At 45.1% G+C, this 17,090-nt stretch overlaps 2 protein-coding genes across 2 annotated transcripts in view; both read left to right on the plus strand.

Moving 5' to 3' along the window:
• The first annotated feature begins 102 nt into the window (after positions 1-102).
• Positions 103-17,090, plus strand: part of KLHL3 (kelch like family member 3) — a 68,021-nt gene continuing 51,033 nt past the window's right edge. The window contains exon 1 of the mRNA XM_074552147.1: positions 103-170. The gene's annotated coding sequence lies outside the window, so the exon portion shown is untranslated. The remainder of the gene's footprint in view (positions 171-17,090) is intronic.
• Positions 8,778-10,603, plus strand: HNRNPA0 (heterogeneous nuclear ribonucleoprotein A0). Its single transcript, XM_074552155.1, has one exon. The coding sequence runs from the start codon at positions 9,126-9,128 to the stop codon at positions 10,056-10,058; it is 933 nt and encodes a 310-aa protein (XP_074408256.1). The 5' UTR covers positions 8,778-9,125; the 3' UTR covers positions 10,059-10,603.

The raw sequence follows: 17,090 nt of genomic DNA on the forward strand, positions 1-17,090 counted from the left end.
GTGGAAAAAGTGGGGTCTTTAACATATGATCCATTGGTTTTTACAGTTGTATTAGCCTGCTGCCTCGTGTGGACTTTGTTGTGCTGTAAGCTGTTGTGAATTAGATCATATCCAGCATCAGAGTCTTGTGGGTGTAGCTGCTCCTGGTGTGTTTAATCCTGATGTCAAAGGTATGTGTGCTGAGTGGGACCCATGGCTCTGGAGGAGGGATCACAATGTGTTTTTTCAGCCAAATGCTGGAGTGTCTGTTTGCAAAAAAGGTTAATGGGTAGCAGAATTGTATTTACTTTTTATCAATGGTCTTGTCATTTCTAAATTGCTCAGTATTAAATGACAGGTGAAGTGCCATAATAGGTTTTTAAGTTCAAAGTTTGTAATAACTTGTGTAGCACTGGCAATAACCTGTTGGTGGAAAATAACATTTAACTCCTCAAATAACATTTAACTCCTAAGTTCACCCTTTGCTCTGGCATTTACATGATTCCTTGGCCAGCAGGAATCTTTGCTGATGGTTGATCACTCTCAATTTTTGCTTTTGCTTAGTTGTTTCTCCTATGTACCTGTGCAGTCGTCCTTGTTTCTGCCTGTCGCATTCTCCTCCTTCAGAAAGCAAGATTTAGTAGAGATGTACAATTTCTCAGCTTCCCACATGAAGGAATTCTTTAACAGCAGATTGGCCAAGAGCTGGTGCAGACACCTGTAACATCTCTGAAGGGTCATGGAATCACAGACTGGTTTGGGTTGGAAGGGACCTTAAAAACCACCCAGTTCCAAGGGGCAGGGACACCTCCCACTAGATAAGGCTGTTCCAAGATCCATCCAACCTGGCCTGGGACACTTCCAGGGATGGAAGTCACTTCCAGGATACACTTCCAGGGATGGAGCAGCCACAGCTTCTCTGGGTGATTTCTTCCATTGACTCACCACTCCCACAGTCAAGAATTGCTTCCCAAATCCCACGTGACTCTGCCCTCTGACACTACAAAGCCATTCCCTCTTGCCCTGCCATTCCAGTCCCTTGTCCAAAGTCCCTCTCCAGCTCTCTTGGAGCCCCTTTAGGCACTGGAAGGACTCTCTGAGGTCTCCTTGGAGCCTTCCCTTATCAGGCTGAGCACTCCCAGCTCCCCCAGGCTGGCTCCAGAGCAGAGCTGCTCCAGCCCTTGGACGCAGCACTGCAGGTGGGGTCTCACAAGGGTGCAGCAGGGAGGGAGAGCCCCCTCCATCATCCTGCTGGTCACACTGCTCCTGACACAGCCCAGGACAAGGTCAGATTTTTCAAATGCACTTTGCTGGCTCATGTTGAACTTCTTATCAATCAACACCTGCAAATCTCTCTCCTGGATTATTGCTTCCTAATAAATACTGTTCTTCATAGCACTTCAAAGAGGCATAGAAAAGTAAATAAGAATAATTGGAAATCTCATATGTTAGTGTTGGATGTGCTGGTTAATGCCATAAAAGTAAGATAATAAGCTGTGATGGAGGAAAAACACACTCCCCTCACATTTTCCTGTTCTGTGGAGAGATCAACACCCCAGTAAGGGATTCTCAGTAAATAGCTCATAATGTGACCAAACTAGCAACAGCTAAGTATGCACTGGGAGTTTTTCTCCATGGATGTACATGTGTAAGTCGAAGCCCTGCTCCATGACTCAGAGGTTTTTTTCTAACTGGAAATAATTTTCACAAAAATAATTCATGTTCACTACCTGGAGTTTAGGTTTCACTTCATTATACTGCATAGCTCTAAGGGACACCTTTGCAATATCCTTGATGCCTGATCTCAATTTTGATTCTCAATTAGCTCATGACTAGAATGAAAAGTCAACTGTTTAAAAATCTGATATAACTATAAATGAGTTACTTATAATAACATATTAATTTTAAAAATTGTGTCATGCCATGAACTGTTGGCTAATTTCTGGACCTTATTCAGTTGGCATAGAGCTGAGATGGAGATGAATAAACTCACTGGCTGGAAGGTTAGCATCTTAATTTTTTGGGTCAGCCAAGTTACTTTTCTCACTGAAAAAGAGATAAGATATATGAGTAATTGTAATAGGAGTGTGACTGCATAAATCCATATTTTATAATAGGTTCCGTATTCCAAACCCTGATTCAATTCTTTGTAGTTTTCTAGAACTTCTCCAAATCACTTTTACCAAAAATCATCTCTGCCAAAAAATTAATTATTTCAATAGCTCACAGATTTGGGGGGAATGTGACAATTTGTATCTCTGGTTTGTTCTTTCCCATTCTAGAGTCCTTTCATAACACCACTGTGAGCACAGAACCCTGCTGTTCTCATGGCATGACATCTTGCAGGGTCCTAATTGTTAATTAAGAAATACTTAAATAATCAAAAGATTTTTCTCATTAATCTCAGTTTCCGTTTTCCAGCATGTTTCAAACTGTAACAAACATTTTGATTTTCTGGGTAAAAATCAGAAATTCTAGATTGCTATTTCTTGTCTAGAAAGTCTTACTTTACACCACCTCATTTAAGATTTCTTGAATAGCATGGATGTCTTTCAGCTAATTTCAGGCAGGTACTTACTGAGCTTCAGAGCTCAGCTCTTCCTGCTGTGCTCGAACAAAATTCAACATCAGTCATGCAAAAACACCACAAACCCACCCCACAGAGGTTCTGTGGAATGAGAAAGAGTTGGAGTCTAGGAATAGCTAAGAGGAAAAAAATAAAAGCAAGTAGATTTTAATTTAATTGGAAAATACATAATGAAAAATTTGCAGGTGAAAAAGATCAGAGTGTGGCTGAGATTGATGCTGGCTCCAGGTCTTCCTTTGGCAAAACTTAGGATTGGATTCTGGTCTGTCTCAGACTAAGATACAGTGAAAATTCTCCCCTCTCACATCTGTCATAGCATCACTACATTCTTTGATCCTTCACAAGAATCTTGACTTTTGAGACCGTATTTTGCTGCCTTGCTTTCATCCCATCACTTCAAATTATGGCCAGCTTTTATACACAATTTTAGGAAAGAGAAGAAAGGAAATAATGAATTATTAAAGAAGAGGGAAAAGATGAAAGAGGAAAAGAGAAATTGAACTTCAGAGGGAAGAGGAGGGAGGGCAGGGTTTAAGGAAGAATGGGAACTTAAATCCAAAGAAAAGGATGCAAATTCAATTCTCTGATGACTTTCCACTTCACCCTTCACAAAGGTGTGTTTCTTTCTTTGGCAAACTCCCCTTAAAAAGGGCTCCAGGAAGATTTTGTTTAACAGATAAACTTTGATACTACTTACTGAAGAAATAGTACCTGTGGGTTATCCTGTTACCTTTTTATCTGTAGTTTATCTTCTTTTGCATTAAGCAAATACAAGAGAGGGGTAGTGTTTTATTCCCTATCTGAATTTACACAAGGCAGAGATTTTTGTCCTGAGGAGTGTCATGTTCAGACTTTAGGGGGGTGAAAGTCTGTCTAGTTGCCCCTCAGTATTTTTTAATCTTTTTCAACAAAAACCCCTCTGCTGATCACTACTAATTCATCAAAGTCTCCAAAGTAAGATGACATTTAATGTTTATGCAGATGAAAGTGCAAACAGCAGAACAGAATGAAAGACAAACTTTTGCCAAAAAGGCAAGAGCTCTCTCAAGGACAGCTGTGCATCTTTCAGAAGTGTTTGCACCTGTAGCTAAAGCAAAGTGCCAGGCTGGGAATGCTCACGGTGCTGCTGCATTTTTACAATGCTCCCTATGAACCACACAATTACACTCTGCCTGAGGTGTTGGTTTGGTTAGGACTGAGCCTTCCAAAAGTCTAATAATTATCTCATTGAAATGATGAAAATAAAAATCTTTGCTTCTGTGTGTATCTCAGAGTGATGTGGGAAATTATGGTTGAATTCCTTGTATTCCCAACTGTTCCCACCTATATACAGTTAGAAAAATCTGGGTGAAATGTTTGTGTAGCTAAGGTGATATTATTACAGTTTTCAATGTAAATGCAGAACTAATTCAGCAAACAGTCTGCATGAAACTTCAAAATGCTTTCTGTCTGCTGAAAGGTCAAACTAAACCTAAGTCTAGAGCCTTGTACTATACCAAAAAATAGTTAAACTCATTAAAAATTCAAGTGATACACATAAATTGCTTAAAAAATAATCAATGCCAGCCAAGAGTAGAAGCCAGAGATGTAACTAAAGATGTTGAAGCTAGTTAAAGAGATATGACTTTGTGTTTATATGAGGGTTTAGATATTTATAACTTATGAACTACTTCTGACTTCATTATGTTTTTCTATTGCCCTTTATGCTATTTTCCAAAACTTAATTATTCCTTTTCCATCCTGGCAGTTTGGACCCATTAAATAGAGTGAAAAAGTTATGTTTCTTGAATGACAAAAATTGATACAAAGAATTCTTTAATAGTTTATTCTGCATCAGCTTTTACTGAGAATATTTGGTAACACAGGAAATTATGTTGGAAAGCTTAGCTCTCTCTCTGGTTTTCAATCTCTTAAGCAGCAATGCCCTCCTGTGGACTCTGGGTAAAATAAGTTCTTCTGAATAACTAGAAAGGTGTATGCATGAACATGATTTGGTTTTCCTTCTTCCTAACACATTAATTAAAATGTCCCATGAAGACATTTTATTTGATTGGCATTATTTGGCCAATGCTTCTGGTTTGAGAAACACATTTCCTCTAGGTAATGATAGAGGTGGAGCTTTTATCTGAAAAAGCACCTAACTTTAGAAGTTTCAGCTGCTGATTTTTTTTTTTATTCTATGGGTTGCTATCAGAATTGAAAAAATGTCATGCTGCAACTGCCTTGTCAGAAAGTGAAAAGCATGTATTTCTTTGGCATGACACTTTCCAATGGATTTTTATATTCATAGGCTGATATTATGCATTTACTAGTTTAGAGCAAAAAGCAGTTTATAAATTCTGTGGGAAGCTGCTGTGGCTGCTGTAGTGTTTCTGGTTGACATCTCACACACATTGAGGCTCATCTTTGCTTCTGCACTCACTGTGGCAGCACCTGGGTCTTGTTGGCTCATGTAGTTTGAAGGATGTCTGGGTTTTGGAAGGACAGGAGTCTGCTAAGGAAGGCGGGAGCCTGTCCTGAAATGGAAAATGTAAATCTCCCCCCTCCAAATTGTTAAAAATTTGAAATGAAGGGTCTCTCAGGCAAAAAGTATGGGAGCAGGAAATAACAGTTCTTTAATATGGAAGAAAATAAAAAGATAAACAATGCAGTAAGCCAAAGCAACAACTGACAGAGTCAGAACACAACCTGACACCCTGTGGGTCAGGGTGTTGGCAGCAGTCCCATTGGAATTGTGGCTCAGCCCTCCTGCAGTGTCAGGGTGGTTCTGTTGGAGCAGGGATCCTGTAGAAAGGTGCAGTCTCTTCCTCTGAAGCTCCAGGGGAAGAGGCAGCACCTCTTCCTCTGGGAAATCCAATGGGAAAGCTGTGCTGGTGTTCCAGAACCTCAGATTATATCTGGGTAGCAATGCTTGGCTCCTCCCTCTGGGCTCACATCTCCCAATGGGATGCTGTAGTTCATATCAGCCATGCAGTGACATTCAATAGCTGTTATCAGCAGATTTTGTGGAAGAGATAAGGAAAACTGCCCACTTAACAGAAGACAGCTGCCATCCAGATGGCAAATAGAATACAATTTGCTTGGCAATCCAGGACAAAGGAAAAGCACATTTCAGGAGCACAGAAAGGCACCCAGTTCCTGGGAATGTGTGCACCAAGTGATGACTGGCTGCCTCAGCAGGTGTGAATCCAGCAGAATTTGAGAGGTCTGGCTGGAGCCTCCAGGCAGCTGGGGTGACTGGAGCAGTGCAGGTCTGTGGGTGTGCAGGAGAAGCTGGTGTCCATCTGGCTGCTCTGCCTGCCCCAGAGCCTGGGGTATGTGTCAGGGCACGTGCATGTGTGCAGGCTCTCAGCCCTGCCAGGGCAAGAACTGAACTTGGAGCAGGTTTGGAGTGAAGGTGTGAATGAACATGAGCTCACTCTGGCAGCTGGGAAAGGCAGGGGCACAGCAGGACAGAAGGACACCAGGCCAAACACAGTCTGGCCTTTGTGCATTTCCAGAGGAGACGTTTCCATCTGCAGGACATGGATATGTATGTCTTAAAGGTGTTTTCCTTTCATTAACCAACCAGTTAAAAGTGTAAATGAAGAATTTGGGCTACACCTGAATTGAGCCAGTGGCTGATTTTTCCTGCTGATTTGCTCACATCTTAAAGAGCCTCATCTCCTGATGCAAGCTGTGACTGTTTTCTTTGATCTGTTCTTGGCCTACTTGTCCGTCTTGCTTTCAGGGAGAGAAAGTGCCTGAAAACAAGCTTTGTTTTCTTTGTTATCTCTTGAGGCCATAATTAGCTCCTCCTAATTTTTCATTCATTTTGCTCTAAATTACTATAGGTCTATAAAACTCTCATGGATTATTTTCCATGTGACACATACTGATTTATCTTGGGAAGGGCCATACAGCTCTCACAATAACTAGTACACAAAATAGTTTTGTATTTCCTGTAATTTTTGTGCAGCTTGCAGACAGCCTCTGGGAAGATTTTTATTTAGTACAGTAGGATACGTTTGTTTATTTAAAACCCACAAATATTTCAGTGGCATTATGGGATATTCTCTTTTCTTAAGCTAGATAAAATGATGGTGCCAGTTTATGCATTGAGGTAAATGGATTTAAACAACTTTCCTTGTGACTGTCAAACAGAGTCATTTAACAGGTTACTTATGCTATACACATGGCTATAACATAAAAAAAATCCAATGTGAGTAAAATCAGATTACTGTATTGCAAGTACCAATGCTACAGGCAATGATAATCATAGCCTGTGAGACAAAAAGCATGTTCAGCCTCTCTGGATTTCCTCTGGGGCTGTGGTTAACCAACCTTCCAGCACAGCCAATGTTCCTCTTGTGTCTGTGTCTCCAAGGGAGCATTTCCAATTGATTCCCATCAAGGGGATGCTACAGTTCTCCTTCCTCCCTCCGGCCAGCACCAGCAGGTCACATTAAAAAATGTTTCAGAAAGCTGGAGCAGCTGAAAACCAAGTCCTTTGTGGTGATAAAACCATTCATGGCTGTCTCAGTTCTCTTATGTGGATTGCTGTGTGTTTGCAGAAGCATCAAGGCTGGCACATGGGAAAAGGCAGGATCAGTTCAGGAAACTTGGACTATACATCCTGACAGTGCCTAATGCAAAACAGCAGCCATTCTTAGCTCCTGCTTAATTTTTAACATAAACCCTCGTGGCTGCAAGACCGAAAAAAAAATCTTTCTAATGAAAAATTCACTTGAGTTGAAAGTAATGCTGCAGTCTTCATGACAGCAATGTTTAATGCACTATAAAAGTAAGAGGGGAAAAAAAGGAAAATTATCTCACTATTTGTCATTCCACAGGGCTTGCACAGTCTTCAAAAGCTCTAATTGTTTTTCTGAGAATATGCCTCCTTTTCAGAGCTAAGGAGAGATCTAAGGGTGAGTAGGCTGTGATAGGGTTGGAAAGAGAAAGGGAAAGCAGGGGAGGAATCTGTAGCAGGAATAGTGAGTGAGAAGGAATCACAGAAAGGTTTAGGTTGGAAAAGCCCTTCAAGATCATCGAATTCCTCCAGCACTGCCAAAGCCACCCCTGCACGGTGACCCGAAGCGCTACATCCGCACTGCCTTTTAAATCCCTGCAGAGACGCGACTCCACCACCGCCCCGGGCAGCTGTGCCAGGGCTGGACAGCGCTTTCCGTGAAGAATTCTTCCCTGACACCCAACCTAAACCTTCTCTGGACACCCTGAGGCTGTTCCTGCCACCCTGTCCCCGTTAGGAGCGGGCTGCCAAGGGGAAGGGGGACACAAAGGAGGGAAGAGCCGCGGCTGCCAGGAGCAGACAGAAACAGGGCGGGGGGGTTAAACCCGGAGGAGAGCGGTCGGAGGGATGGGGAAGGCGAGGGGCGAGGTGTGGGCACCGGGGCGGCCCGGAGGATTAAATCCCGGGGAGGGCAGGGTGAGGTGCGGGCACAGGGGCGGAGGCGGAGCCCGGCCGGGGCCGTGCCCAGCGGGTACCGGCAATGTCCGTGCCCACGGGGCGGTGTCCAGAGCCCGTGGCTGGGCTCCGCCTCACGGTGCCAGCCACGGCAACACGAGGCAGCGGCAGAAATGGATGCACAGAGTTTCAATGAACGTGAGGAACTTCTTTACAGCCCAGTGACGAGTCCTGGGACAGATGGGGTGTTGAGTCTGCCTCCCTGGACACCCCAGACCCGTCCGGACAGGACCCTGTCCATGTGCCGTGGGCTGGAGCTCGGAGCTTGGGCCAGCAGCGCCCCGGGGCTCTCGCCGCGCTCTGAGGGGAGGCCCCGAGCCCCTGGCGGGCTCCGCCATTGGGGGCGCGCGCGGGGGGCGCCCAACGGTCCCCGCCGTTCAAACGCTCCCGCGCGCCCCGCCCCCCGCTCGCTGCCCCACCCCCCGGGGCGGGCCCAACCGCGAGGGAGCGCGCGCCGGGCCGGAGGCGGCGTCCCATTGGCTGCCGGCCGCGGGCCCGGCGCATTGACGCAGCACGCCCCGCCCCTCCGCCCGGCGCGCGCGGAACGCGTCCCCCGTCCCTACTGGCTGCCCGACGCGTCCGTCGTCGGCGAACCCCGGGACTTTTGCGGAGGTTGCGCCCTTTCATTGGTTGTTGCACACGTCCATCGCGGATTAAGCCACGCCCCTTAAAGGTGAGTGGCGCGCTGACACGGCGCATCGCTCTCATTGGCTGCCTTGGCGGGGGAGGAAGGCGCGGGGGGCGGGGCTCCCGGCGGCCCCTTTGTGTGGGCACCAGTCGCCGGCCGCGCTCCCGAGAAGCCGCTGCCGCCATTTTGTGCGCGCCTGTGTTCGCGCCCACCCCCGCCCGCCTTTCCGGGGGAGCGGCGGCACCGGGGACGCCCCGACTGTGCTGCCGGTCAGGTGAGGCGGAGCGGAGGCGCCGGGCCGCGCCGAGGCAGCTACCGCCGGCGGCCGCCGCAGCCGTGAGGTCGCGTTGCTCGCAGGAGGAAGAAGCGGCAAGACGGAGCAGGAGGGGAAAAAACCTCCGGAGCTGCCCCCGAACAGGAGGAGGAGTCTCGGCGCCAGGCCCAGGCGCGGCCCCGGAGGCAGCATGGAGAACTCGCAGCTGTGCAAGCTGTTCATCGGCGGGCTGAACGTGCAGACCACGGAGGCCGGGCTGCGGGAGCACTTCGCGGCCTACGGCACCCTCACCGACTGCGTGGTCGTGCTGAACCCGCAGACCAAGCGCTCCCGGTGCTTCGGCTTCGTCACCTACTCGGCGGTGGAGGAGGCGGACGCCGCCATGGCCGCGTCCCCCCACGCGGTGGACGGGAACGCGGTGGAGCTGAAGCGGGCCGTGTCCCGGGAGGACTCGGCCAAGCCCGGCGCTCACGCCAAGGTGAAGAAGCTCTTCGTGGGCGGCCTCAAAGGGGACGTGGGCGAAGGGGACCTGGTGCAGCACTTCAGCCAGTTCGGCCCCGTGGAGAAGGCCGAGATCATCGCCGACAAACAGAGCGGGAAAAAGCGCGGCTTCGGTTTCGTCTACTTCCAGAACCACGACGCCGCCGATAAGGCGGCCGTGGTCAAGTTCCACCCGATCCAGGGCCACCGAGTGGAGGTCAAGAAGGCCGTGCCCAAGGAGGACATCCAGGCGGGCGGGGGAGGCGGCGGCTCCTCCAGACCCTCCCGGGGAGGCAGAGGAGGAAGGGGCCGGGGCGGCGGCGGCTCCGGCAACCGGGATCACAACGGGCTGTCCAAAGGAGGCGGCGGCTACAACAGCTACGGCGGCTACGGCGGGGGAGGAGGCGGCGGGTACGGCTCCTATGGCAGCGGTTCCTACGGAGGCGGCGGCGGAGGGGGAGGCGGAGACTACGGCAACGGGTACGGCGGGTTCGGCAGCTACAGCCAGCACCAGTCCTCCTACGGCCCCATGAAGAGCGGCGGAGGAGGTGGAGGAGGGGGCGGCAACTGGGGGGGCCGCAGTAACAGTGGACCGTACAGAGGAGGCTATGGCGGGGGAGGCTACGGGGGCGGCTCTTTCTGAGCTGGAGCGCCCATACCCATTGATGGGGGGGGCGTGCAGAGCCCTCCCTTCGATACGGGGCAGCTTCCGAATGGTTTCTCCCCTCATTCGCCGAAGGGCAGCTCCTTTTAAATGCCTCCCTGCTGTGGGAGCGGCTCCTAAATGCCCCCTGAGGGTCGCCTCTGCTGCCTGTGCCACTTCGTTCTCTCTGAAGATGGACTGGGCCCCACATACACATATTTTGTGTTACAGTCATTGATGGACTCTATTTTTTTATTATTACTTGGACCTTGGTCGTTTTTATACTAGCAACGAAAAATGTCTTGTTTTAATTTGTTTTTTGGGGGGTGCGGGGTGGGAAGTGTCTTGCTGATCTGGAGTAAATACTGGGGAGGGTTGGGGGGGGAAGTTCCTTTGTTGTAAGGACTCGATGCCTGGATACTACGTTTTTTTCTACAAAAGCTACTCGGATCCCATGACTGACTTTTAACATTTCTGTAAAGGAAGAAAAAATGGTTTTTACGTTTTTTATTTTTTAAATAAATCATTGTGTTCATTGACCTTTACACGTCTAATTTTTTTTCCTAGGATCAATTCCGTACGGTTTTAAGGCTTTTCTAGGTTTGAAGCAAGTGTTCCTCTGCTTTAAAATCTCTGTGTACTTAGAGTAGTAAATATTTTGTTGCCAGTAAAGGTCCTAACTGACTTTTTTGCTAGTGGCTTTCAAACACTCGACAGAGAAATTTTTGAAGTACTAATCCGTGGATGTGGTCTGTTTTTTAAATACTCGTTCTCACTTTGGCAGTTTGTGTGCATCCACCATCTTGTACTAGGCAGTTTGACGTGCTGACATGGTTGGTCAATTTTTTCTATAGGACTTTTCCATCAACGTATGTACTGTGTAGTTTTGAAGAAATAGTTTATGTTAAGCATGTGCTTCATTCATATAAAATGTTCAGAATTTCTTATTGCTTAGTTTTCAAGTCTTTGGTTTGTCTTGTGTGTGATTCCTTCCAGGAAAGGGTCGACATTTACCCCTTCTATTAAAGGCATACTTGTTTTCCTAGCCCCAGGTTAACAGATTTCACTCGGAACTATTGTCCTTCCTGCAAGTTCCTGAGAACCTCGCAGCTCCATCTGCTGTCAGCATGGCAGCCCCGTGCTGGGGCTTCCTTAAAGCAGGAGTAAAACTGGCTTGCTGACCATTGTACCAGACTTTGGAAAGTTATTTTATGCCACTAGATGACTGGTGTAGAGTGCCGTGACATCTGCATGTGAATAAAGATGGGGTCCCTGACTGCTGGTTGGCTGGGAGGCGGAAGGAATGGATTTGCAATACCTGCCTCAGCACATAATTGAAAAACAATAATTGCAGTTTGCCCATATTTCAGAAAGTGGTGATCTAAACTGGGCAAAGAGCTCTGAGAAGTGAGCCAGCAAGTGTACCACTAACACAGGTGCCAGTTGTAAAGCAAAGATATCTGTGTAGTCTGCTTGATTAAAAAATGTATATTTGTAGCCCTTTCACGCAATAGAATTCAAGTTTGTTGTTTATTAAAAAGCATAATGTTTTAGGGGAAAACTGCCTTCCTGCATAGAAATATAGAATAGCAACGTTTATGGGTTTATGGATATCAAATAAAAGATTTGAATTCCTTATATGCTTGAGTGAGAGTATATATGATGTGGGGCATGCATTTAAAAAGTACAAAGTTATGTTGACTTCAGGTTTCTAAGCTCTTAGAATGCTGATGTTTCATGGGGCTGCATTATAAAAGCTGCTTTTTGCCTTCCTCCAGATATGCAAGATATTAGGCAAATAATTCCCACTGATTCCAGTGCAAAGTTAAATGTGTAGGGCTTGGTGCTTCTGGGCTGAAGAATTTCAAATGAAATTTCAAGGTATTGCTACTATTTGTTATCAGTCTAACTTGATGATTTAAATTGAAATGAGCTTTGTTGTTATTATTAGTGAAACTGCATCACCTTAATTGCCTTTGTGAGCTTAAACAGGGCAACCTCTTGGTATCATCAGGATTTAAACTGAGCTGTTTCCTCCTGATTGTGGTTGGTTGTGGCTCTTATGGAGGCTGGCTGTCTTTGGCTTAGCTGAGCTTTTATGAATGAATAGGTTCCAAATAACTTGCTGTTTGCGATTATACTGTAATTTTTCTATCTCAAAAGCCTCTTAGTCACTGTTGTGCACCAGCATCTCTTATACATTATTGTAAGTCAAGTTTCAGAGTCTGAGTTTGTAAAACACTGCAAGTGCCAGCTCTTGCCCATGCACAACTTCAGGTGGTTTTATATCATTGAAGGCTTTTTCTGTACCTTTGCACTTTACAACCATGTTGGACAGTCATCCTTGAACTTCATCTGAAGCACAGTTTTCATGTTCTTAGCTGAAATGAGCAGCAGAGTTCTAGGTTGTGTGTTAGTTCTAGTTTGGGGGTATGATTTAGTCCTTTGCAGTGTTGTTGCCTTAACCTTATGAAGGAAGCCTGGCTTGCAGAGAAATGGTTAAATTCACTTTTGTGATGTGTCTTGTCATTTGATTTGGGAAGTTAAAGATTTGTGCACCAGCTTTATGGTATTTTCATGTTATGTGCTGTGACAGAATATGTTGATACTAGGAACAAGTAGGTTTAAAGAAAAGTGACTTTGTGAAATCTGAGGATTTGAAAAGTGCTGTGCTGCAATGTGCTGTTACCTGTGTGCAATAGTTCTTGTGGGACTAAAGTCTGCTGGGACAAAGAGCTGATCCCAAAAATCACACCTGGATTAGGGAGTGGGCTGCCTAGTGTCACCCTCAGGAGACTGTCACCTGTTTAACCATGTGGCTTGAGTAGGTGGCACCTGCTCTGTGACCCCTGGTGTGTTGGGAATGAGAACGTGTGACCCTGCAGGTGCCATTGGAGAGGATCCTGTGAGGGATCAGGGAAGGGGCAGCAATGCCAGGGTGTACCAGGAATACAGAACAGTGCAGATCTCTATTGGGTGGCATTAAAGACACTGTGACTTCAAGACTCTTGGAATATAAACCTGTTTCTAGGACAGTTCCTACTTAGGAGAGATTTGTTGATAAAACTTTGTTCATGTGTTTAAAGATATTTAAAGATTTTTCTGAGCCCTGGGTGGATTTGTCTGCATAGAGGTGCATAGGAAGAACTGATCTGAAATAAGGTGTGTGGCTGGCATGTAAATAAGTTTGTGACTTCACAGTTGCTTCAGGAAGGTCACAAAGATAGAAATAAAGTAACTTTGCTGTTCCTTAGTTTGTAGTTGAGTTCTGAAGTTCCTATCTCTGAAATTATCTCAATAAGTTAATGGCCTTCTGTTCAGGACCAAATGCTCCATTGTGTTGATGTCACCTGTGAGAAATAGAAAATAAGAGCAATTAGTTTGCTTTCAGCATTTAATAAAGTAAAAACGTGGTAGTTTTCTAAAAACACAGATGTCCTTTTATTTTTGTAATCTGCATGACCAAACTGGAATTCCCAAAACCAAACTTTCCAGGCTACAGTGTCACTGAACTCAGTGTGTTGTGATGTACCTACAGTTTTTTAATAGTAATGGGTGTTCATGTCTGCTCTAAAATATAATTTGTTCTTGACTTGTAAATTTTATTTGGCTAATAAAACTAGCCTAACTTAAACTTTCATAATACTGACTTCTACTGCATTAAAAAGAAACATGCTAAACACCTGTACATGGAGTGCAGTGATACTTGCACAAGGCTGTGGAAGTACCTCCCACGTGTTTGTTGTAACATCAGGTGCTGGAAAGGTGGTTTAGAGCAGTGCTGACAGCTCAGACAGCTTCCATGGCACTAAATCTCTGTGGGTCACTGATGGTGTGACACTCTTACAAAATAAAAGCTGTGTCTTGTCCTGCAGGCTCCTGTAGTGTAACAATCCTTACCCTCCAGAGCTGGGCAAGCTTTTGTGCTGAATTTACAATAGCTGCAGTCCAGGCTCCGGTTCTGGCTGTGGCAGTCCCGTGCTGCTCCCGGGAGCTCAGCCCTGTGGGGAGGTGGCACTGCCAGGAGGTGTGTCTGAACTCTACCAGATACTCTGCACATCTGGACTTAATGCCCTGTGAAGCAGGCATACTTAAAATGGCTAAAAATGTAAAGTTCTCAAATGCTTTATGGTGTCCTCCTCCCCCCACCCTCAGAGATCCCTGTAAAGCAAATTTTGCTTTCATTTGGCATTGGAAGGTCTAATAGGATGGTGTAGGTCAGAAAAGGGGTTTATTACCCTGATACTGCCATCCCAGCATGGCATTGCCACTGCTGCCAAAAAGGCTCTGAGTGGTGCTGAGGACCTCAAGCTCCATCTGAGTGTGAAAAGAGAGCAGCTTCCTTTCTCTGCATGCCTCAGAATGTTTATTCTGAAATGAAAAAGTTTGGTTTAAATCATTATATTGTTAATTAATCCCTAAAAGAATGGCCTGAAGGACACCCCTCTGATGTGCACACAGTGAACAAAACACGAGGTGTTCTGTGAGAATGGGGTTTTGCTCCTACAGTCTGTCACAGGGTTGGGTTCCTGATAGAAGGCAGTTTATCCAAACCTTTAGATTAGGATTGTTTGACCTGTTGTAGCCACTATGGATTAGTTTATCATGTAATCCAACAGTTTATACCACGTTTATGTGGTTTACATTTTTACAGACCTTTATTTTCTGAGCTATTTGGAAAAAGGCATTTTCAGTGGTTTTTCAAAATCTATATGGGTAATACCTTGGATTAATATTAGGTGATTAAAAGTGTAACACCCAATTTTCAGTCTTTCACACTAGCCAGAGGCATACTTTAGAAAACAATGGGTTATTTAACATGTTTTGCATAGCTGATTCTGTGATCTGGTGTATGTGTCCCTTAAAGATGAGTTTTCTGTTTGTTATTTTTGTATTTCTTAATGAATAAAACAGTTGTATCCCTGCTTCACTTGAAAATGTATTTCACAATGCAAGCACACCACAAGGAGTTCTGAGCTAGCCTGAACAAGCACTATTTGCTTTTGTTGATGGGCATTTTTTTGGTCTCCTGTTGAAGCATTACTGCTCTGTTATTTCTGGAATGTGCATTTATACACACACACAGATGTTACCTCTACTTCCACTTACCTTTAATGAGTATTTATTTGTGCTGTAATGTAAGCAGTACTATTGATGAGTGTCAGATGTGTATTTCTCATTACAAGATGAAAGTCTTTCTGCTATGTATGTTTTCCTGGGAATTTTGTATATTTACCTGTATATGAGGACTTTTAAGGGGCTGATGAAGTTGGGTGCTTTTCTTGTTGCTGTTCACTTTGACAAATCCTAGTCTTTTTACCTTCTCTGCTCCCAGAAGTCTCACCAATTTCTATTATATATAAATGGGTGGAAATAGTCACTTTTGAACTGATACCTCTTGTTCATATGGCTCTCAGAGTGTTTTAATCCTATAAAATCTATATTCCCCTTAAAAACATCTCTCTGAGAAAATGAGTAGTGGGAACTCAGAAGGAACAACAGCTGTAAAGCTGTAGTTCACTGCAGAAGAGAAACATTCTTCAGATTTTTCTATTTCCTGTATTACCTGCTGAGTAGACTGAACAGTTAAAAAGATGGTACAGTTCAGGTCTAGGCTGTAGCAAAGGGAAAAAACCAGCCAGCTTAAAACCCAAAATCCAAGTTCTGTTCTCTGTGGTTCAGCCTTTGCCAGTAGGAGTCCTAGCCTAAAGCTGCAACAGCATTTTTAAAGTACATTCTGAGTGTGGTTAATCTTGGTGTAACTTCTTTTTGCTAAAAGTCTTTGAGGCAAAGCTGCAATGTTGCCTGTTGTTGTTACAGTAAACTGAGGCTTAGAGCAGAGCTATTCTCAGATTGTCAGCCATCCAAGGAACCAAAGCTCCTTAACTTGGAAAACTAGATGTCAAGCCCAGGCAGACTAATAATGCCATCTGTCTGAGGCATCTGGATATTAACCCTCTTAGCATGATGCTTAGGGTTTCATTCCCAAATGCTTTCGCAGATGGAAAGTACACAGATTTGAAAGAATAGCTCTTCTTTTTTTAAAAAAATTAAATTGGGCTATGTTGAGCTGTGTACAATTTTGGTGCATATTATATTCATCAAACTACTATAAATACCTCTTTTCATGAGTAATGCAGTGAGGAATCTATGCCAATTTAGAAGGGAATTACATTTCTGGCTGGAAATATGTCAAGATGCACATTTGCTCACCACCATCAAAGTACCAATCACTGATTAACATTGCAGAAAAATTCCTTAGAAGCAAAATGAGCTGACGAATGTGAAAGTACATGATTTGTTCAAATGCTACTTTGTACCATGGAATTGCCAACTGGTTTGTCTCAGAGAAGCCCTGTTCTCCTGGGAATGCTCTTTGAGTTTAAAGACATGCAAAGGCACACGTCTGAAAACACACTGTCAGTCTGTAATCTAGTCAATATAAAAGATGAGTACCATGTCAGTCTCTTTTGTCATTTCTGTAATTTTTGTTGCTTTCTGTAGCTTTACAATGGACATTCCCTCTTTTGTAAGAAAATTTGCTTTCTACAGAATCCCGCAGGGAGGGAAGCATGAATGTAGTCACTGCAGGCGCTGCCTGGGAAGGAGGAAGTTCTGGAATGCTGAACCTGTTTGCAGCACAGGTGTGGATTAAAGCAGTGCGAGGTAAAATGCACTGCTTTAAGGAGTTTGGGACTGGAAGTTGATGTGCTTTTTACTTTTTCTCTGTGGATCAATAATCTTGTTTTCTGTACTGCACACTAACCCAGCTGCAGTGGGAAGCCTCCCTCTCCCAACCACACACCCTGATGAACAAATTGCAGCAAGGGCAGGGCATGGCCCTGGGGGAGGCTGTGCTTACCTTGTTATTGTATACAAGCACAGCACTATCAGCTGTGTTTTGAAATACTTTACTCCAATTTCATCCTCCAGATCCCCTCCCTCCTCAGAAGGGCTGTCCTCTGGTTTCAGGCTCACTGGCTCTCCCTGGGCTGGGTCACAGCATTGTGAAAGATTGCTGATGCTAAATCC

Source organism: Zonotrichia albicollis, chromosome 15, assembly GCF_047830755.1.
Source record: "Zonotrichia albicollis isolate bZonAlb1 chromosome 15, bZonAlb1.hap1, whole genome shotgun sequence".
NCBI lineage: Eukaryota > Metazoa > Chordata > Aves > Passeriformes > Passerellidae > Zonotrichia > Zonotrichia albicollis.

Excerpts from the sequence above, each read along its gene's own strand:
- HNRNPA0 (XM_074552155.1), top strand. The coding sequence starts at position 9,126 with ATGGAGAACTCGCAGCTGTGCAAGCTGTTCATCGGCGGGCTGAACGTG.